General features: G+C 62.2%; 2 protein-coding genes across 5 annotated transcripts in view; both read right to left on the bottom strand.

Moving 5' to 3' along the window:
* CARD19 (caspase recruitment domain family member 19) overlaps positions 1-7,686 on the bottom strand; it is a 38,578-nt gene extending 30,892 nt beyond the window's left edge. Inside the window, exon 1 of one of the 4 annotated variants that reach the window (XM_048491481.1) lies at positions 7,557-7,686. In XM_048491481.1, coding sequence (XP_048347438.1) covers positions 7,557-7,572 — 16 coding nt within the window. In that variant the 5' untranslated portion in view covers positions 7,573-7,686. Of the gene's footprint in view, positions 1-2,590; positions 2,680-2,877; positions 3,096-7,556 lie in introns of those variants that run through there. The other 3 variants (XM_048491478.1, XM_048491479.1, XM_048491480.1) reach the window with 3 other exon arrangements.
* Positions 7,687-9,192: 1,506 nt separating this feature from the next.
* The window catches only part of SUSD3 (sushi domain containing 3), a 61,173-nt gene continuing 48,208 nt past the window's right edge, over positions 9,193-22,157 (bottom strand). The window contains exon 5 of the mRNA XM_048491887.1: positions 9,193-9,838. Coding sequence (XP_048347844.1) covers positions 9,622-9,838 — 217 coding nt within the window. The 3' untranslated portion in view covers positions 9,193-9,621. The remainder of the gene's footprint in view (positions 9,839-22,157) is intronic.

Raw genomic sequence — 22,157 nt, 5'->3', positions numbered from 1 at the left:
ACGTTTTGCAGCCATAGCCTTCCCATTTGTGGTAATGTATAATATGTAATTTTTGCAAAATGGTGACAGCATGAGAGACAGTGTGCTATCAAGGAAACAGGAGAAGAGCTGACCAAGAAAAGTCTACAACAAGGGCCTAATCAAGCTAGCATTATTCCAGTTGGGGTTCTTTTCATATATGGCAAGGCCATTTCCACAAACAGTTGTCTGCCTATGTATTCAATGCTGTTAGGGAATGTTTCTCGGCACCCCCGGGATGCATTTGTGCACCTCCTAGGTTTCCCCCAGGTTTCGCAAACCTGCTTTTCTCCAAAGTTGTGGGAAAGCCTGGATGGCTGCTGTGGATTTTCCTTTTGACATGGTCACCACTTTTCCTGATCCTGTTTCCACTTTAGTGACACAGGGCTTTTACACACGTGTGGTCTCCTTCACATTGAGTGGACATTCCTTTCAAGGTTGATTCTCAGTTATAGACACGTTTCCCCCATCTTTGGCAGTCACCCTGCCTTCAGATCAGAGAATCCCTGCAGTTTCCAAAAAGCTATAAAAATGCAATTTTTCCTCTCCCTTCACAGGGAAGGAGACCAGGATGCATTTAGCTTTCTTTGGGTTTTCTTGCCCCTACCTCAGCAATTTCTCTGACTAGTCTGGTCACCGTTTCAAAAGGATCAGAAGGGCTTTTTAAAAAATCACACTGAAGGTCTGTCTCTGGAGTGACAGAACCAGTGAAACTGACAAGAAATTGACACGGTCTAATGAACTAACTAGACTAGGGGTCTCCAATCTATGGCCCTCCAGATGTTCATGGACTGCTTTTCCCATTAGCTCTGCCAATTGGCCATGCTGGTAGGGGCTGATGGGAATCATAGTCCATGAACAACTGGAGGGTCATGGGTTGGAGACCCCTGCACTAGACCAAAGATAGGGGAGGGGAATAGGCAGCAGGCAACCTCCCCAAATGGAGGTTGCACAGAAATAAGGAAGTGGCAGTTGGGCAAAATAGCGGAATAGCTCAGCTAGGGACACTTTGCAGGAGGGAAGCCCTGTGCAAACAAAAAAAAAGTGAGAAAACCACACTGTGAAGCAAACAGCTTCAGGGAAAGTAGTGCATGCATCAATGGCCACAGGAAAAAGCAGTCCAGTCCAGCAGCACCCACAACACTAGAGTAACTTAAGGTAGGAACCATAGCTTGCTCCCAGCTTAATTATAGCACAGGAAAGAGAATTTCTGCATTTTACCCACACACATACACACACCCCATTCACCACCACCACCACCACCCCGAGGTATGTTGAGGGGAGCTGCTGCAAGCCACATTGTAGGCACCTGAGATTCAGTCATTGCAGGGAGACTGACAGCCTTGTGCGCTGTCAATGCCATGGTCAATGAGCAAAAGTAGATGAGGGAATAAAACAAGAGGCTGAAGGAAGAAACAGAGAAACAAGGAGAGGGATGTTGACAAAATAAAGGGAGTACTATGAGAAGGAAACAGTAAAAGGAAGGAATTGTGAGTCCAAATAGACCTGAGAGATGAGGAGAAAAATGAAAGTTGGTGGCAGTGCAGAGAGTGCATGTTATGGTGTAGTAGAGAGAAAAATAGAGGGTTAAAATGGGATGCAAGAGTTCTGAGCTACTAAAGGGACAAAAATATGTTAACAGCAAAAAGGTGAGAAAGGAAAACACTGAGCTATAATTGTATTAAAATCACCTTCCCACATTCAATACAGTGTTGCCATTCACTGGAGTTAATGAAAAAGTAAAAATGGGGCTTGGAGCTCTGGATGTTAGGCACCCGTTTTACACAAAGCGCAAAGCTGTTCATCTTCCAGAAAAGAGTTTGAGTTACAAGACCAAAGAAATTAAATGAAAAACCAAATAGTGTAGAAAAACCAAATAGTATTTCTGCAATGCTTAAAACAAACTTTCATGCATCAGAGTTTCTTCAAATAATGTTTGTTACCAGTTTGAGTGATTCACACAGGCCAGCAGAGTGACTCACTTAACATAATTTATTCCATCTTTATGAACTCTAGCACTTACGGAACCCCTGTTCTTATTCATAGCATTTCAGAATTCTTTCATTGAATAAAATGCAAGAATAACTTCTGATACATTTTAAAAAATAAAACCTCTAAATTGAGCAACAGGAACAAAATAAGTTATTGTCAGTGTGAATCCATTATGGATGCTCAAGGAGTCACTGAATGTTGAATATAGACTGTCCTTGAAAGAAGAGAAGTGTCTTTCCAAATACTCAAGGCTCTATTTCAAGCTGGGAAATCGACCCCCCCCCCCCCCCCACACACACACACATGTTTACCAGAGCAACAAAGGACACGTGCTTGCCTTGCAGTTTAGTTTTGCACAGGACACGATAGGTTTCTACAAGGGAACTTGACCAACAGTATCCCTTCTTTGCATGCAAGCCTAAGAACGCTTTCCGAAAAATTATCTGCTTCCACGTAGACTGATAACGTCGGATTTACTTCAAGTAAACATGGATCCAGATCCGCCTAGCACAGTCCTTTCACTTGAAATAAGTGAAACTTGCTTCCGTGTAAACCGATGCACTCTTTCGTGGAGACTTACTTCCGAATAAATAGGATTAGGACAAGCAGACAAATGCAAAACTCCCATCCATAGCAACCAGCCAAAACCTCTACAGCCGGACTGGGACGTTTCAAGTGTAAAGTATTATAATTTATGACCTTCCTTCTCTTCTGGCATCGGATACTTCCTATTTCCTAATAATCCCTTCCTAACCCCAGAGCCGTTCCTAGGCAGGCTTGCAGCTGGTGCGCCCCCTGCAGCCAACGCTCAGTGCCGCTCGCTGTCCCTTCCCTCCAGTAGTCCTTCGGGGCTGGGGGTGTACTAACCTGGCATAATGGCGGCAGCTGCAGAAGAAACCCGGCCGGGCGCGGTTGGGAAACTTCCTCGCGCTTCAGCTGCCAGTCCCGCCCTGCAAGCGCTGCCGGGCAGGGCCTCCTTCCTTAGTAGGGAGAAGCAACGCCGGGCTCAGGTTACAGGCCTCGGCCACGCGACTTTTTCGCGAGCCGACAGCAGCGGCTTTGTTAAGGGAAGGCATCGCGCTCTCCCGTCCAGCCTTCTGGGCTGCTTTCCTTGTCACTTGGCTAGAGAACAGAAAAGGAGCGCCAAACTTTCTCCCCTCGATTAGCCCAGTGGCAGCCTGGTCCTTCTCAGCGTGGCGTTCATATAAACTGCAAAACATGCAGAACCCGCCTAACTCATCCCTGTCATTAGCCCTGGGCTTGCTTTTCTAAAGCATTCGCTTTTTCTAGACGTTTATTCACAGGATTATTACTAAACTCCGCTGAGATTGCCAACCTCCAGGTGTGGTCCAGAGATCTCCCAGAATTACAACCCATCTCTAGACAAGGGGGATCAGTTCCCTTGAAGAAAATGAAAACTTCAGACTCTGTGGCATTATGCTCTTCTGAGATGGCTACCTTCCCCAAAGCCCCACTCCCCAGGCCAGAGGCGAAGCTCCAAGGGGACGGGGTGGAACGCACCAGACATTCCAGGTTGGGGGTGGAGGACACACCAGTTCACAGGGCACTTCTCCCCTCCCTTCCTCCCCCCCTCCCCCCCCCCGCTACGCCTCTGCCCCAGGCTATGCCTTCCAAATCTCCAGGAATTTCCCAACCCAGAGCTGACAACCTGCTCAGGTAACTCTTCTCATGCAAACCCTGCCCTCCACAAACCCTGCCCTCCACAGGCTCCCCCCACCCCCAAATCTTCTGGAATGTCCTACCCTTTTAAGAGCACAAAGAACAGCTGTTTCCTTTCAGAGACAATTATTTGTGCAGCTTTTATTTTAATTTTATTTATTCATTTTATTTGATTTCTATCCCGCCCTATCCCCGAAGTGCTAGGTTGCTGTGAGTGCATAATCAATGTTAGGTCTCGGAACCTTAAGCCAATAAGGACTCTGAGATATTGATCAGTTGTCTCATTTACTTGGTCCTATAGAATTTAAGGGGAAGTATTTAAAAATTAAGCCGTCCTCTATCAGTGCTGACTTCCTTTTCTTGGTCATATTAGAGTCTGACCGCACTTAAGAGTTATTATATTTATTCTACAGCTATATGTCTAATTCCCAACTGTGCCCCCTTTCTACAGATACTTAAATCAACAGATTGGGGGGGGGGGGCACACTAACCTCAAATAAACTTCTTGAGTGTGCAGAAAGATCTGAAAACTAAAAAGGGGGAGGGGTAAAATTCTCGCAATAATAAAAAAAGCGTTCTGTGCAAATGCACAGAACAAACTTCAGCTGCCAGTGATGTTACAGCATGGGAGCTGCACTGGGCCCAGCAGCGGCCCTAGTAGCTCCTAGTGGGGGCCTTGGTTTGCCTGCCTGGGCAGTCTGGGCAAGCCAATTGGAGTCAGAGGGAAAGGGAAAGGGAGAGCGGGAGGGAGGGAGGAAGGGAAGTATTCATGCCCATTCCTGGAGCAGTGAAAGTTAGGCACTGAGAGAAAGGGAGGGAAAGAGGAAGGGAAGAAAGCCTTGGCAATAGGTTGCCAGTCCCAGATTGGGAAATACCTGGCGATTATTGGCAGCCCAATCCAGACTTCCCAGCAGTCACTGCTGCCTGGACGTCTGGCTTTTGCCACCGTGAAGCTGAGGGGTGGCCAGCTGCCTGCACCTTTGCCCCCTCCGCTGGCATGGATACCCCTTGTTCCAGCAGAGGGGGCAAACACATCGATTTGGGCCTCCCATCTGGACTGGACCATTAGAAACCTAAGGGTGTAGCTCTGCCTAGCATTGCACTGTAAAACACATTTTCTATACCAGTAATATTTTAAAAAATGAAGTCATATTCAAGAGGTAAAGAGTTAAAACTGCGAAGTAATTAATCATGTGAAGTGTTTGGATAGGATTTGATTCCTTTGTTTTAGATTGTTTCTGCAAGCATTATCAGTTCTCTTTATTGTCCGGTGAATTAGAATATTCTAATTCATACTAATAAATAAAAGTCAATGACAAACTTAATTTACTTTGTAGTTTTAACTGTGAATATAAATTTGCACTTACAAAATTAATTGTCACTTTTAGAAGTAATTGTGCCTTTTCTCAAATCATAATTTATTTTTTCACATCATGTAAGTGTTCAAAATAAAATGTATACATTTTCTAATTTGCATATGTAATTTATTATTAGCATGTACTATTTAGTTTAATAGTGCAGTTACAAGCATGGGCTAATTCATTTGTGTGAAACAAGGAGATATAAGACATTTGTGACAGCTCGATTTTTCAGCCTAAAATGCATTGACTTACCTAAAATAAAAAAGCATTAAGTTTCAAAAAATCTACTGAAAAGTGAACTCCTTTGAAGACAGTTGTTAGACCACTGGACTTTGACTAAGGAGTCCTGGATTAAAATCCTTGTTTAGGTTATGAAGCTCCCTGGGTAATACTGAGCCAGTCTGTATCTCATAGTCTAACCTCCAATTCCCAAATTAATTAGGGGTCAAAACATGAGGTCCTGTCACCTGTGGCTGCTTTCTCATGGAGGTAATTATCTGTGTGTGACTCTCACTGCCTCAAACACAGATAGTATTTTAACAGCACTATAACAGTTTTTAAGAATAGCCCTCTGAGAACTACCCAGTGTATGTTTGCAGGGGAATGGCAACCACAAGGGCTAAAGTGAGGGAAATATCACCTGTTTGATTGGGGCATACAAAAATGCACATGTTCCCATCCACACAGTGCCTAATATTGCTCGGATTGTGATCTTTCCCAAAAGATATTACCAAACTAGACCACAGGAATGCAGGGTAAAACTTAAAAGCAGGACAAACAGAAGATGATGTCAGATGGATGCTCCTAGAAACAATGCTCCTATAAGACAGGCAGGCACATCAAAACATCTGTGTGGAAGAAACCCATGCATTGCACCCAGAGTTCCTCAGATGAATGTCTGACTATAAAAGAATTATCTTTACGCTTCAGCAAATACTTGTAAATATAGATGTGAGGCAGAAAACTTTCCAGGGCTTTATTCTTCTCAAGATTCCATTTCTCATGATCATTTCATAATATTAATAACAATTAATGGATTTGGATACCATTGCCAATATAATATTAGATGAGCTTGGCCATTTTGAAGTTGTTAACGTAATCCACAAGCCAAAGCAGGTCTTATGTATATGTATCTTCTCACACTGTGGAATGGATAGTGTGTTAGTTAATTTTGTGCTAAGGAGATCATCTGCTCATTAATAACTGCTTCTTGGATTATTTTGTGGGAAAACAAATGCTTAACTGATTTTAATCCTGAATTTTTGTTATATACAAAACATGAAATAAATTAAAAAATCAAGGCCAAAGCAGCCTTAACTAATCTAGAACTTTTTCTCCATTTTTTTTTCTTGGAGTAACTGACCATAAACATACTGGGGAAAGACTGCTTCATATATGTGGAGTTTGTTGGAGTTTCCAGTTTGCAGTATCAAGACATAAGTTACCATCCAGTACTGAGCACTCAAAAACAATAATCCTCTGTTATGCCCACACAGCATAGGTACACAGTATGGAAGTGTTTTGTGCGTTCCTTTTGTATTAGCAAAGCTGAAGAAAAGCAGTGAGAAGGATGAGTGAGAATCAATTAGAGACATTGTCTACCAGTGCAATGTATTGACTGAGGTGTGTGTTGGGGGCAGGGAAGTTAGTACAGGTTAATGCTCTACTCATCCTTTCCTTTCACTTGGTAAGCTGTTGCAGTATCAGACAAAACTCTAAATTATAACTGAATAATAACGCATTATTCAGTGTTCAAAATAGTGATCAAAACAAGCACATAGGCATGGTGTCCTACGATACCTTGTCCTAATTGGGGTGGAGTTGTAACATCTGGTTGTTCATATGGGATACAATCTCAAACTGACAGTTTCTGAAGCAACTCCTGATTTCTTGTCCTAGGAGCTATTTTTTCACTGATAGATCTACTTATGTCAACAGGAATTCTTTGTTTTTCCTTCTCTGGGACCGAGTTTGCTGAAAACTGTGGCCATAGAAACCTTTCCTAACAAGCATAATGTTTTATGTTATGTAATTATTTATGTGTTAAATTAATATATTGTCAGATTTACAATACAATCTTAAACAGATTTACAGCCTTTAATTCTATTGAAATCAATGGGCTTGGAAGGGTGTAACTCTGCTGCAGATTGCATTGTCAGAAATGCAGCAGTGGAAAGCTTTATACTTAGGAATAAATCCTGAAAGAAGTTGAAATAAGATAGTAAACCATATGTCTGGTCTCTGTGCACTGTCTTCTTTTACAGACAGATACTCTGTTACAGATTATAAACAGGAAGAGTGAAATTTCCCAATTATTAGAATGAAAAACAGATCCACAAACTTCTTGGCAAATTGATCAGCTGTAGGTACTCAACTTTCTTCCAAAGCCCTTTACAGCTCCTCTTGTTTTATGAGGAAATGTTCAGTTGCTGCCTTTGAAAAAAATTCCACCCCTTTTGGAATCTCAGTTTTGAATAATCCCTCAGGGGGAAATGCATTACTTACATTTTCTTAGTAGCATTGTCCATGGATATGACAGATTTTTTTCTGCTGTGGCTGACAGTGACACTGATGGAATCAGTAAGCTGCTGTCCCCCAAGTTGCTGTCAGAAACGGAAGTTCAATGACGAGTTGTGAAAAGTGAAACTAAAATCTGATAGTCACCATAAGAGGCTTTGGCCAGCAGAGGTCTGAGTTATGCTGTGGAAAAATAAATACATAGCTGCTTTGCAAACCATTTGCACAGGAGGGAGAGAAATCAACATTAATCCTGGAGAACATGTTTTTTAGATTTGACTATCAATATTATTTGCAAACTAGAGGTTTGACTATGGGGTGTTCCCTCTCTCCTGTGCTTGCCAACTTGTACATGGAAGATTCGAAGACAGATCTTGCTGTAAATCCTTTATTTGGAGACATATTATTCTATAAAAGTACATTGATGATCTGTTTATAGTGATTGGAAATGGAGAAATAGGGGAACCCTTTGTATAGTGACTTAACTCTTTTCATCACACTGTCAAGTTTTCAGGCATGAAAAATAACACTTAAATTCCCTTTTCAGCTACTAGCACAGTTAATAGCAGCAAAGCTCATTGTGAGGGAGATGCAGTGGGCCCTTGGAAAGGGTTGAAGAGGAAGCATCTCCCCTGCAATGGGCTTTAGTGGGGCTATAGCCCCTCTTGCTCCCAGCATGACACGTGCCACTTACCTGGTCCTGGGTCTGTGGCTTGGGGGTAGACAGTTTGGAGAGATGTGGCTTGGGGTGGGGGGAAGATGGCAAGGTGAGGCTTGGCGTGGTAGATTGAAGTAGGGGGGAATGGAGTGACTTTGATTGGGGGGAAGTCAGAAAGGTGAGGGTTGTGGTGGAGGAGGGTGGCAGGGTGAGGCTTGGGGTGGGGGAAGGATTGAAAGGTAAGACTTAGTGGTGGGAGGGTTGAAAGCTTTGGCTAGGGATGGGGAAAGGGTTGGTAGGTGAGTATTAAGGTGGGGGAGAGTTGGAAGTTAGTATTGGGATGGGGTGAGTGACAAGGTGAGGCTTGGATGGTGGAAGATTGAAAGGTGATGCTTGGGGTGGCGAGAGGGTTAGAAGCTGTGTGTGGGGAGGGTTTGTAGGTGAGTATTGATGATGTGAGGTTTGAAGATGTTGCTTGGGATGGGAAAAGTGTGGCAATATGTTGGGATGTTGCTTGGGATGGGAAAGTGTGGCAATATGAAAAGTGGGGTGAGGGGAAGGTGTGGACTGCAGTTCGAGGGAGTTGATGTCCAGGGCAAAGCTGTGCTCACTGGAACACAGTCTGCCCCAGTCTGGCAGCAAAGCAAATTAAAGTCATTCTAGAAGTGGTGTCACTTGCTGCAGAGATAATGGAATGTGAAAGCGGGCCGCCAGAAAATACATCAGTACAAGAAATCTTGCAGTGACGGACATGTACTGCTGCAGCATGGCAGCTACCTTGTGTGTAATCAAACTGTTGTTTTCCAATATATATCCTAAGATATCTCTTCATATAAGTTCTTTCAGGCTCAATTGAAGATTGCATTGCAATTCGAAGCCCCATGCACATTTTAATAAACAGCCCAAACTAATTCAAATCCATTGACATAAAAAACTCTGATATTTAGCTTTATTTTTTAAAAAAAATCTTTATTGTGATTCCATCATTGTATTGTGCAAAAATACATTTTATTCTTTCAGGTCTATTTATTTTAAAAAATAAAATAAAATAAATTTGCATTCCTGTGCGTTTGTACTTCTGGTCAGTGATTTCATATGGCGCAAAAATACTGTTATATACTGAAGAAGGGTATTATTGTTTTCTTAATGTGATCACTTTGAAAGCAAATTGCAGAAATGGCTAATTGCTGTTGAATATCAGTGTACTCTGCATTATTTAAATCACACCAGAATGCAATCATTTTCATTTATATATATTCTGATATTTTCTGGAGTAGATACATAGGAGCAATCCAGTCGTTTATTTTGATGCAATGTTTAAGGCACATTCAGCAGGCATTTGGATTCCAGTTTGGCTTTGGTCCCTCCAATCTTTAATTGCATTTCTGAGGTTGCTTATCCAGGTAAATGAGAATCTATTGTCTCAACCATATCCTTTTCAGCCCCATAGACCTCAACAACATGTATCGTACTGATGGTATGTATAGCAACGTTGTTTCCTGGTGCTAACTGTTTACCAAGTACGCTGCTGGTTTTCGTTATTTTGCTATGAAAATCATTATCTTTACTACAGCCAATCTCTGTGAGATCTCCAGCCCATTCTTCATGGAAACTGTAAAACAAAATAATAACAAAGTGAGCTTTTATTAATTTAGAAAAACTATACTCTTGATCTGACTGGCACTTATACTTTCGCAACTGGATTAGTTTGTCTGGCAATAAACAGTAGACATCAAAGCAGTAAAAACTTGACAAAATTACAATATTTAATCATTATTGCTGTTAATTGTTACTTGATTTACTATTCTTGTACCTCCAGTCTTCTGTGTTATACAGAAGACTGGAGGTACAAGAATCCAAAGTAAAAGAAAACAAAGACTCAGATTAATTATAGGGTTGCAAGTAGGATTATCAACATCCAGGTGGTGACAGGAGATGTCCTGTTTTTACAAAATAGATCAGTTCCCCTGGAGAAATGGCCACTTTGCAAGGTGGCATTATACTGCACTGAAGTTCCTCCCATCCTGAAACTCCACCATCCTTTGCCCCCAAATTTCTAGATGTTTTCTAACTCAGAGATGGCAATCCTAGCTGTAGGCGTATTAAAAACAATTTGTTTATCATATTTTTATCAGGCCTTTTCTCCAAAGATCTCAGGGGGCATAGATGCAGCTCCACCCCTACGCCCATTTTATCTTCAAAACAACAGTAAATTGAAGTTTATAATAAACCAAGAAATCTTCAGTAGTAATTGACAGAAAATATTCTTTAGAACACAGCCATCTTCCTCTTAGTAGACTTGCCAATTCTGGGAAATTCCTGGAGACTTGCAGGTGGAGCCTGGGAGGGAGGAGTCAGAGGAGGAGCTCAGAAGATGTGATGCCATACAGTTCACCCTCCAAAGCTGCCATATGCTCCAGAGTAGGGGTCTGCAACCTCCGGCTCTCCAGATGTTCATGGACTACAAATCCCATAAGCCCCTGCCATGGTTATGCTGGAAGAGGCTGATGGGAATTGTAGTCTGTGAACATCTGGAAAGCCGCAGGTTGCAGACCCCTGCTCCAGAGAAACTGACCTCCATATTCTGAAGACATGTTGTAATTGTGCAAGATCTCAAGGCCACACCTGGAGACTGACTATCATATAACTAAGTATGGTGAAAGAGGAAGTGGATATATTTCCACAGGAAGTACAGTGAAATTGAGCCACTTATTTTTGTATTCAAAGGTAACGCTTTTTAAAATGTATGACTGAAAATCAGGTACCCAACAAATCCACTCAAAAATCAAAGGATAACGATTGTCTAATCAAGGGCTGAGAACTCGTACCCAATGTAAAATGTTGTAGTTTTGTTTAGTTTTTATTTTTAACCTGGAAGCAAGCAGATTTGCAGGTGAAGGTGAACCTGCACGGTTACAGGACCCATTCTACTGGAAACACCATGTATGGCCAAAAGAATTTATTTCTTTTGCTGTATTGCACACACAGTTTGAATTTCCTGAGGCAATAGTAGGAGTGGGTTAACAGTCAAACAAAAGTAGCAGCACAGTAGATAAAAAAGCACACTGGCAGAAATTACTGGATGGGAGAGATGTGGTTCTCTGTTCAAGTTTTATCTGACTGCTAGATGCTGAATGATAATATTTTCAAGGCCTCTGTCAGGGGACAATGTTAACACAAAAGAAAAAACACTCTCCTACAGAAACCTTTTTTTAAACTCAGTGCTCCTAACAAGAAGCTTCTTTTCCAGCTTTCTATAATTGATCCCTCAGTGGTGGTGTTATTAGAAGCTTTACATAAGAACAGCAATACCAAGATTCTTTCAGAGGGTATAAAATAAACCAAACATAGATAAACGTTATCATAGAAAGTTAAGTGGATGCTGACTACATAACAGTCAAGGATTAGATTAGTGGCGGGCCAGCCAAGGATTTGTAGGCAGCATTTCATTTTTTTACTCCCCCACTGTTTCCTTTCCCTCCAAAAGCCACAATAGCCTTTTACCTTTTCTGAGATCCTTCTTTCTTTTCCTCCCTCCAGCCAACCTATTTTCATCTACCATGCTGTCTTTAGCTTCTCCTTCTTTTCTCCCCTTAGTAACCTCTCCCCAGGAAAACTCTGCCCTAGTTGCGCACTGCCATTTGAGCCTGCAAGGGCTTGGGAGGGGGGACCTCAATTTCCCCTCAATCCCACTTCCACGCTATTTCTCATTTCCCTCCTAGCAATACCTATATGTTCACCTTTTCCTGCTTCTTTTGATCCTTCACACCCACTCACCAACCTACTTTTTATCTACCCACATCTTCAGTCATATTTATCATTCATTAACCTCATTTACATCACATTTTTCTCCACAGTAAATGAAGACCCAAAGAAGCATGCATCTTTTTTTGTTGCTCCTCCATTTTATCCTCACAACAACCCTTGGAAATATGGCAGATTTAGAATTTGTGACTGGTCCAAAGTCACCTTGTCAGTTTTCACAGTATGGTGGGGATCTGAACCTCTTGTTCCCAGATCCTAATCTGAGAGTCTAGTTACTACGTTACACTGTCATGCATGGGATATGGCTGCTTTTGAACAGCAGTAAGTAGCTGGGCCTGGGTAAGTTATGTAAGTTGCACATTAGCAAGATGCCCAGTGATTGGCACTAGAACTAGCTGCAATGTCCTCCCTCAAAGGCCAAAAAAGCCCTGCCGCTCCCCCTGAATTTTACCAAGTTTTGCCTAGGTTGGCAATACTTTTACAGATGCCTAGCAATGGCCACTGAGAGTATCTGTTTCTTAATGCTACAGGTGCACTTCTAGAAGAAGAAGAAGTAGGGATGGTTTTTATATTCCCCCTTTCTGTATTTTTAAGGAGTCTCAAAGTGGCCTTCCCCTTGTGAGGTAGATGGAGATAAGATTCTGAGAGAACTGTGACTAGTCCAAGGTCACTCAGCTGGCTTCATGTGGAAGAGTGGGAAAACAAACATGCTCCATCAGATTAGAGTCTGGAGGAGTGGGGATCAAAACCTAGTTCTCCAAATCAGAGTTTCTTAATGACTACACCATGCTGGCTCTCAATCATTTAATCATTGGGGGGCGGTGTCTTGGGATTTTGCAAGTATCTGTCACAACTCAGTCATAAAAGGGTTAACTGTTCGTATGTGAACAAGTTGCTGAAGTAACTGTTTATGACATGATCTAATGATTAGCTATTGGTCAGTTAGATAGCCATTGCTTACATGTTAGTGAGCATGTACACATCTGAAGTTATAAAGTTAACTCTGTTTTTTTGTATGAGCAGACATGACACCAAAGAGGAGACATGAGATACACGACATCATGCGAGACAGCAGATAGGTTGCAAGAAGTAACTAAACATACAGTAATGTAGATATGTAAAGGGAAAGAAAGGATTTCTTAATTTTTTCTGCATGTAATCGCCCTTATAGTTAGTAAACTGTGTAGCCGGGGATTGGTGGCAGAAATCCCTGCCAACGTTCCAGATAAGCCCCCACCGAACCGGGAGCCCCGCAGCTGGAGAGTGTTGGGGGTGGCCCCCGCGGTTGGAGCCTGGAGAGTGCAACATCAGGGATCGGTGGTTGGGATTTTCCTCTCGCCTTTCTCGGCTTGATCTCCGCCGCCTCCAGGAGCCCCAAGGCTAGGAGGGAAAAACTGGGTGTGGACGGCTGGCGCTTGGGAGGCTTGCTGGGGGAGACGGCGAAACCACTGGTCTCTGCAGCGGTGGCGCTTGCAGAGGCTGTGGGCCAGTCTGTGACGCAACCGCCTCTTCTCTGGTCACAGCTTCGAAATCCATTCTGACGCAGCTATAGAAGCTATACTCCATATACCCGCAGGGCAGCGGAGGGGGGGAATATTGGAGGTGCGGATCGGGAAGTTGGATGCCCGCGACAACACAGTCGAAATGAGACCTGCTTGTGAAGTCGACTGAACGGTGGGGAGCCAGGGGGGAATGTGGGGGGGGGGGGGGAGTAGGGGGGGGGCGGGGGGGTGGGGGGGGGGGGGCACGGGGGGGGGGGGGGGGGGCATTTTGGGGGGGGGGGGGGGTGGGGGGGGGGGGGGGTGGGGGGGGGGGGGGGTGGGGGGGGGGGGGGGTGGGGGGGGGGGGGGGTGGGGGGGGGGGGGGGTGGGGGGGGGGGGGGGTGGGGGGGGGGGGGGGTGGGGGGGGGGGGGGGTGGGGGGGGGGGGGGGTGGGGGGGGGGGGGGGTGGGGGGGGGGGGGGGTGGGGGGGGGGGGGGGTGGGGGGGGGGGGGGGTGGGGGGGGGGGGGGGTGGGGGGGGGGGGGGGTGGGGGGGGGGGGGGGTGGGGGGGGGGGGGGGTGGGGGGGGGGGGGGGTGGGGGGGGGGGGGGGTGGGGGGGGGGGGGGGTGGGGGGGGGGGGGGGTGGGGGGGGGGGGGGGTGGGGGGGGGGGGGGGTGGGGGGGGGGGGGGGTGGGGGGGGGGGGGGGTGGGGGGGGGGGGGGGTGGGGGGGGGGGGGGGTGGGGGGGGGGGGGGGTGGGGGGGGGGGGGGGTGGGGGGGGGGGGGGGTGGGGGGGGGGGGGGGTGGGGGGGGGGGGGGGTGGGGGGGGGGGGGGGTGGGGGGGGGGGGGGGTGGGGGGGGGGGGGGGTGGGGGGGGGGGGGGGTGGGGGGGGGGGGGGGTGGGGGGGGGGGGGGGTGGGGGGGGGGGGGGGTGGGGGGGGGGGGGGGTGGGGGGGGGGGGGGGTGGGGGGGGGGGGGGGTGGGGGGGGGGGGGGGTGGGGGGGGGGGGGGGTGGGGGGGGGGGGGGGTGGGGGGGGGGGGGGGTGGGGGGGGGGGGGGGTGGGGGGGGGGGGGGGTGGGGGGGGGGGGGGGTGGGGGGGGGGGGGGGTGGGGGGGGGGGGGGGTGGGGGGGGGGGGGGGTGGGGGGGGGGGGGGGTGGGGGGGGGGGGGGGTGGGGGGGGGGGGGGGTGGGGGGGGGGGGGGGTGGGGGGGGGGGGGGGTGGGGGGGGGGGGGGGTGGGGGGGGGGGGGGGTGGGGGGGGGGGGGGGTGGGGGGGGGGGGGGGTGGGGGGGGGGGGGGGTGGGGGGGGGGGGGGGTGGGGGGGGGGGGGGGTGGGGGGGGGGGGGGGTGGGGGGGGGGGGGGGTGGGGGGGGGGGGGGGTGGGGGGGGGGGGGGGTGGGGGGGGGGGGGGGTGGGGGGGGGGGGGGGTGGGGGGGGGGGGGGGTGGGGGGGGGGGGGGGTGGGGGGGGGGGGGGGTGGGGGGGGGGGGGGGTGGGGGGGGGGGGGGGTGGGGGGGGGGGGGGGTGGGGGGGGGGGGGGGTGGGGGGGGGGGGGGGTGGGGGGGGGGGGGGGTGGGGGGGGGGGGGGGTGGGGGGGGGGGGGGGTGGGGGGGGGGGGGGGTGGGGGGGGGGGGGGGTGGGGGGGGGGGGGGGTGGGGGGGGGGGGGGGTGGGGGGGGGGGGGGGTGGGGGGGGGGGGGGGTGGGGGGGGGGGGGGGTGGGGGGGGGGGGGGGTGGGGGGGGGGGGGGGTGGGGGGGGGGGGGGGTGGGGGGGGGGGGGGGTGGGGGGGGGGGGGGGTGGGGGGGGGGGGGGGTGGGGGGGGGGGGGGGTGGGGGGGGGGGGGGGTGGGGGGGGGGGGGGGTGGGGGGGGGGGGGGGTGGGGGGGGGGGGGGGTGGGGGGGGGGGGGGGTGGGGGGGGGGGGGGGTGGGGGGGGGGGGGGGTGGGGGGGGGGGGGGGTGGGGGGGGGGGGGGGTGGGGGGGGGGGGGGGTGGGGGGGGGGGGGGGTGGGGGGGGGGGGGGGTGGGGGGGGGGGGGGGTGGGGGGGGGGGGGGGTGGGGGGGGGGGGGGGTGGGGGGGGGGGGGGGTGGGGGGGGGGGGGGGTGGGGGGGGGGGGGGGTGGGGGGGGGGGGGGGTGGGGGGGGGGGGGGGTGGGGGGGGGGGGGGGTGGGGGGGGGGGGGGGTGGGGGGGGGGGGGGGTGGGGGGGGGGGGGGGTGGGGGGGGGGGGGGGTGGGGGGGGGGGGGGGTGGGGGGGGGGGGGGGTGGGGGGGGGGGGGGGTGGGGGGGGGGGGGGGTGGGGGGGGGGGGGGGTGGGGGGGGGGGGGGGTGGGGGGGGGGGGGGGTGGGGGGGGGGGGGGGTGGGGGGGGGGGGGGGTGGGGGGGGGGGGGGGTGGGGGGGGGGGGGGGTGGGGGGGGGGGGGGGTGGGGGGGGGGGGGGGTGGGGGGGGGGGGGGGTGGGGGGGGGGGGGGGTGGGGGGGGGGGGGGGTGGGGGGGGGGGGGGGTGGGGGGGGGGGGGGGTGGGGGGGGGGGGGGGTGGGGGGGGGGGGGGGTGGGGGGGGGGGGGGGTGGGGGGGGGGGGGGGTGGGGGGGGGGGGGGGTGGGGGGGGGGGGGGGTGGGGGGGGGGGGGGGTGGGGGGGGGGGGGGGTGGGGGGGGGGGGGGGTGGGGGGGGGGGGGGGTGGGGGGGGGGGGGGGTGGGGGGGGGGGGGGGTGGGGGGGGGGGGGGGTGGGGGGGGGGGGGGGTGGGGGGGGGGGGGGGTGGGGGGGGGGGGGGGTGGGGGGGGGGGGGGGTGGGGGGGGGGGGGGGTGGGGGGGGGGGGGGGTGGGGGGGGGGGGGGGTGGGGGGGGGGGGGGGTGGGGGGGGGGGGGGGTGGGGGGGGGGGGGGGTGGGGGGGGGGGGGGGTGGGGGGGGGGGGGGGTGGGGGGGGGGGGGGGTGGGGGGGGGGGGGGGTGGGGGGGGGGGGGGGTGGGGGGGGGGGGGGGTGGGGGGGGGGGGGGGTGGGGGGGGGGGGGGGTGGGGGGGGGGGGGGGTGGGGGGGGGGGGGGGTGGGGGGGGGGGGGGGTGGGGGGGGGGGGGGGTGGGGGGGGGGGGGGGTGGGGGGGGGGGGGGGTGGGGGGGGGGGGGGGTGGGGGGGGGGGGGGGTGGGGGGGGGGGGGGGTGGGGGGGGGGGGGGGTGGGGGGGGGGGGGGGTGGGGGGGGGGGGGGGTGGGGGGGGGGGGGGGTGGGGGGGGGGGGGGGTGGGGGGGGGGGGGGGTGGGGGGGGGGGGGGGTGGGGGGGGGGGGGGGTGGGGGGGGGGGGGGGTGGGGGGGGGGGGGGGTGGGGGGGGGGGGGGGTGGGGGGGGGGGGGGGTGGGGGGGGGGGGGGGTGGGGGGGGGGGGGGGTGGGGGGGGGGGGGGGTGGGGGGGGGGGGGGGTGGGGGGGGGGGGGGGTGGGGGGGGGGGGGGGTGGGGGGGGGGGGGGGTGGGGGGGGGGGGGGGTGGGGGGGGGGGGGGGTGGGGGGGGGGGGGGGTGGGGGGGGGGGGGGGTGGGGGGGGGGGGGGGTGGGGGGGGGGGGGGGTGGGGGGGGGGGGGGGTGGGGGGGGGGGGGGGTGGGGGGGGGGGGGGGTGGGGGGGGGGGGGGGTGGGGGGGGGGGGGGGTGGGGGGGGGGGGGGGTGGGGGGGGGGGGGGGTGGGGGGGGGGGGGGGTGGGGGGGGGGGGGGGTGGGGGGGGGGGGGGGTGGGGGGGGGGGGGGGTGGGGGGGGGGGGGGGTGGGGGGGGGGGGGGGTGGGGGGGGGGGGGGGTGGGGGGGGGGGGGGGTGGGGGGGGGGGGGGGTGGGGGGGGGGGGGGGTGGGGGGGGGGGGGGGTGGGGGGGGGGGGGGGTGGGGGGGGGGGGGGGTGGGGGGGGGGGGGGGTGGGGGGGGGGGGGGGTGGGGGGGGGGGGGGGTGGGGGGGGGGGGGGGTGGGGGGGGGGGGGGGTGGGGGGGGGGGGGGGTGGGGGGGGGGGGGGGTGGGGGGGGGGGGGGGTGGGGGGGGGGGGGGGTGGGGGGGGGGGGGGGTGGGGGGGGGGGGGGGTGGGGGGGGGGGGGGGTGGGGGGGGGGGGGGGTGGGGGGGGGGGGGGGTGGGGGGGGGGGGGGGTGGGGGGGGGGGGGGGTGGGGGGGGGGGGGGGTGGGGGGGGGGGGGGGTGGGGGGGGGGGGGGGTGGGGGGGGGGGGGGGTGGGGGGGGGGGGGGGTGGGGGGGGGGGGGGGTGGGGGGGGGGGGGGGTGGGGGGGGGGGGGGGTGGGGGGGGGGGGGGGTGGGGGGGGGGGGGGGTGGGGGGGGGGGGGGGTGGGGGGGGGGGGGGGTGGGGGGGGGGGGGGGTGGGGGGGGGGGGGGGTGGGGGGGGGGGGGGGTGGGGGGGGGGGGGGGTGGGGGGGGGGGGGGGTGGGGGGGGGGGGGGGTGGGGGGGGGGGGGGGTGGGGGGGGGGGGGGGTGGGGGGGGGGGGGGGTGGGGGGGGGGGGGGGTGGGGGGGGGGGGGGGTGGGGGGGGGGGGGGGTGGGGGGGGGGGGGGGTGGGGGGGGGGGGGGGTGGGGGGGGGGGGGGGTGGGGGGGGGGGGGGGTGGGGGGGGGGGGGGGTGGGGGGGGGGGGGGGTGGGGGGGGGGGGGGGTGGGGGGGGGGGGGGGTGGGGGGGGGGGGGGGTGGGGGGGGGGGGGGGTGGGGGGGGGGGGGGGTGGGGGGGGGGGGGGGTGGGGGGGGGGGGGGGTGGGGGGGGGGGGGGGTGGGGGGGGGGGGGGGTGGGGGGGGGGGGGGGTGGGGGGGGGGGGGGGTGGGGGGGGGGGGGGGTGGGGGGGGGGGGGGGTGGGGGGGGGGGGGGGTGGGGGGGGGGGGGGGTGGGGGGGGGGGGGGGTGGGGGGGGGGGGGGGTGGGGGGGGGGGGGGGTGGGGGGGGGGGGGGGTGGGGGGGGGGGGGGGTGGGGGGGGGGGGGGGTGGGGGGGGGGGGGGGTGGGGGGGGGGGGGGGTGGGGGGGGGGGGGGGTGGGGGGGGGGGGGGGTGGGGGGGGGGGGGGGTGGGGGGGGGGGGGGGTGGGGGGGGGGGGGGGTGGGGGGGGGGGGGGGTGGGGGGGGGGGGGGGTGGGGGGGGGGGGGGGTGGGGGGGGGGGGGGGTGGGGGGGGGGGGGGGTGGGGGGGGGGGGGGGTGGGGGGGGGGGGGGGTGGGGGGGGGGGGGGGTGGGGGGGGGGGGGGGTGGGGGGGGGGGGGGGTGGGGGGGGGGGGGGGTGGGGGGGGGGGGGGGTGGGGGGGGGGGGGGGTGGGGGGGGGGGGGGGTGGGGGGGGGGGGGGGTGGGGGGGGGGGGGGGTGGGGGGGGGGGGGGGTGGGGGGGGGGGGGGGTGGGGGGGGGGGGGGGTGGGGGGGGGGGGGGGTGGGGGGGGGGGGGGGTGGGGGGGGGGGGGGGTGGGGGGGGGGGGGGGTGGGGGGGGGGGGGGGTGGGGGGGGGGGGGGGTGGGGGGGGGGGGGGGTGGGGGGGGGGGGGGGTGGGGGGGGGGGGGGGTGGGGGGGGGGGGGGGTGGGGGGGGGGGGGGGTGGGGGGGGGGGGGGGTGGGGGGGGGGGGGGGTGGGGGGGGGGGGGGGTGGGGGGGGGGGGGGGTGGGGGGGGGGGGGGGTGGGGGGGGGGGGGGGTGGGGGGGGGGGGGGGTGGGGGGGGGGGGGGGTGGGGGGGGGGGGGGGTGGGGGGGGGGGGGGGTGGGGGGGGGGGGGGGTGGGGGGGGGGGGGGGTGGGGGGGGGGGGGGGTGGGGGGGGGGGGGGGTGGGGGGGGGGGGGGGTGGGGGGGGGGGGGGGTGGGGGGGGGGGGGGGTGGGGGGGGGGGGGGGTGGGGGGGGGGGGGGGTGGGGGGGGGGGGGGGTGGGGGGGGGGGGGGGTGGGGGGGGGGGGGGGTGGGGGGGGGGGGGGGTGGGGGGGGGGGGGGGTGGGGGGGGGGGGGGGTGGGGGGGGGGGGGGGTGGGGGGGGGGGGGGGTGGGGGGGGGGGGGGGTGGGGGGGGGGGGGGGTGGGGGGGGGGGGGGGTGGGGGGGGGGGGGGGTGGGGGGGGGGGGGGGTGGGGGGGGGGGGGGGTGGGGGGGGGGGGGGGTGGGGGGGGGGGGGGGTGGGGGGGGGGGGGGGTGGGGGGGGGGGGGGGTGGGGGGGGGGGGGGGTGGGGGGGGGGGGGGGTGGGGGGGGGGGGGGGTGGGGGGGGGGGGGGGTGGGGGGGGGGGGGGGTGGGGGGGGGGGGGGGTGGGGGGGGGGGGGGGTGGGGGGGGGGGGGGGTGGGGGGGGGGGGGGGTGGGGGGGGGGGGGGGTGGGGGGGGGGGGGGGTGGGGGGGGGGGGGGGTGGGGGGGGGGGGGGGTGGGGGGGGGGGGGGGTGGGGGGGGGGGGGGGTGGGGGGGGGGGGGGGTGGGGGGGGGGGGGGGTGGGGGGGGGGGGGGGTGGGGGGGGGGGGGGGTGGGGGGGGGGGGGGGTGGGGGGGGGGGGGGGTGGGGGGGGGGGGGGGTGGGGGGGGGGGGGGGTGGGGGGGGGGGGGGGTGGGGGGGGGGGGGGGTGGGGGGGGGGGGGGGTGGGGGGGGGGGGGGGTGGGGGGGGGGGGGGGTGGGGGGGGGGGGGGGTGGGGGGGGGGGGGGGTGGGGGGGGGGGGGGGTGGGGGGGGGGGGGGGTGGGGGGGGGGGGGGGTGGGGGGGGGGGGGGGTGGGGGGGGGGGGGGGTGGGGGGGGGGGGGGGTGGGGGGGGGGGGGGGTGGGGGGGGGGGGGGGTGGGGGGGGGGGGGGGTGGGGGGGGGGGGGGGTGGGGGGGGGGGGGGGTGGGGGGGGGGGGGGGTGGGGGGGGGGGGGGGTGGGGGGGGGGGGGGGTGGGGGGGGGGGGGGGTGGGGGGGGGGGGGGGTGGGGGGGGGGGGGGGTGGGGGGGGGGGGGGGTGGGGGGGGGGGGGGGTGGGGGGGGGGGGGGGTGGGGGGGGGGGGGGGTGGGGGGGGGGGGGGGTGGGGGGGGGGGGGGGTGGGGGGGGGGGGGGGTGGGGGGGGGGGGGGGTGGGGGGGGGGGGGGGTGGGGGGGGGGGGGGGTGGGGGGGGGGGGGGGTGGGGGGGGGGGGGGGTGGGGGGGGGGGGGGGTGGGGGGGGGGGGGGGTGGGGGGGGGGGGGGGTGGGGGGGGGGGGGGGTGGGGGGGGGGGGGGGTGGGGGGGGGGGGGGGTGGGGGGGGGGGGGGGTGGGGGGGGGGGGGGGTGGGGGGGGGGGGGGGTGGGGGGGGGGGGGGGTGGGGGGGGGGGGGGGTGGGGGGGGGGGGGGGTGGGGGGGGGGGGGGGTGGGGGGGGGGGGGGGTGGGGGGGGGGGGGGGTGGGGGGGGGGGGGGGTGGGGGGGGGGGGGGGTGGGGGGGGGGGGGGGTGGGGGGGGGGGGGGGTGGGGGGGGGGGGGGGTGGGGGGGGGGGGGGGTGGGGGGGGGGGGGGGTGGGGGGGGGGGGGGGTGGGGGGGGGGGGGGGTGGGGGGGGGGGGGGGTGGGGGGGGGGGGGGGTGGGGGGGGGGGGGGGTGGGGGGGGGGGGGGGTGGGGGGGGGGGGGGGTGGGGGGGGGGGGGGGTGGGGGGGGGGGGGGGTGGGGGGGGGGGGGGGTGGGGGGGGGGGGGGGTGGGGGGGGGGGGGGGTGGGGGGGGGGGGGGGTGGGGGGGGGGGGGGGTGGGGGGGGGGGGGGGTGGGGGGGGGGGGGGGTGGGGGGGGGGGGGGGTGGGGGGGGGGGGGGGTGGGGGGGGGGGGGGGTGGGGGGGGGGGGGGGTGGGGGGGGGGGGGGGTGGGGGGGGGGGGGGGTGGGGGGGGGGGGGGGTGGGGGGGGGGGGGGGTGGGGGGGGGGGGGGGTGGGGGGGGGGGGGGGTGGGGGGGGGGGGGGGTGGGGGGGGGGGGGGGTGGGGGGGGGGGGGGGTGGGGGGGGGGGGGGGTGGGGGGGGGGGGGGGTGGGGGGGGGGGGGGGTGGGGGGGGGGGGGGGTGGGGGGGGGGGGGGGTGGGGGGGGGGGGGGGTGGGGGGGGGGGGGGGTGGGGGGGGGGGGGGGTGGGGGGGGGGGGGGGTGGGGGGGGGGGGGGGTGGGGGGGGGGGGGGGTGGGGGGGGGGGGGGGTGGGGGGGGGGGGGGGTGGGGGGGGGGGGGGGTGGGGGGGGGGGGGGGTGGGGGGGGGGGGGGGTGGGGGGGGGGGGGGGTGGGGGGGGGGGGGGGTGGGGGGGGGGGGGGGTGGGGGGGGGGGGGGGTGGGGGGGGGGGGGGGTGGGGGGGGGGGGGGGTGGGGGGGGGGGGGGGTGGGGGGGGGGGGGGGTGGGGGGGGGGGGGGGTGGGGGGGGGGGGGGGTGGGGGGGGGGGGGGGTGGGGGGGGGGGGGGGTGGGGGGGGGGGGGGGTGGGGGGGGGGGGGGGTGGGGGGGGGGGGGGGTGGGGGGGGGGGGGGGTGGGGGGGGGGGGGGGTGGGGGGGGGGGGGGGTGGGGGGGGGGGGGGGTGGGGGGGGGGGGGGGTGGGGGGGGGGGGGGGTGGGGGGGGGGGGGGGTGGGGGGGGGGGGGGGTGGGGGGGGGGGGGGGTGGGGGGGGGGGGGGGTGGGGGGGGGGGGGGGTGGGGGGGGGGGGGGGTGGGGGGGGGGGGGGGTGGGGGGGGGGGGGGGTGGGGGGGGGGGGGGGTGGGGGGGGGGGGGGGTGGGGGGGGGGGGGGGTGGGGGGGGGGGGGGGTGGGGGGGGGG

The sequence above is a fragment of the Sphaerodactylus townsendi genome, linkage group LG03, assembly GCF_021028975.2.
Source record: "Sphaerodactylus townsendi isolate TG3544 linkage group LG03, MPM_Stown_v2.3, whole genome shotgun sequence".
Lineage (NCBI taxonomy): Eukaryota > Metazoa > Chordata > Lepidosauria > Squamata > Sphaerodactylidae > Sphaerodactylus > Sphaerodactylus townsendi.
This window is presented reverse-complemented; position numbering and strand designations above follow the sequence as displayed.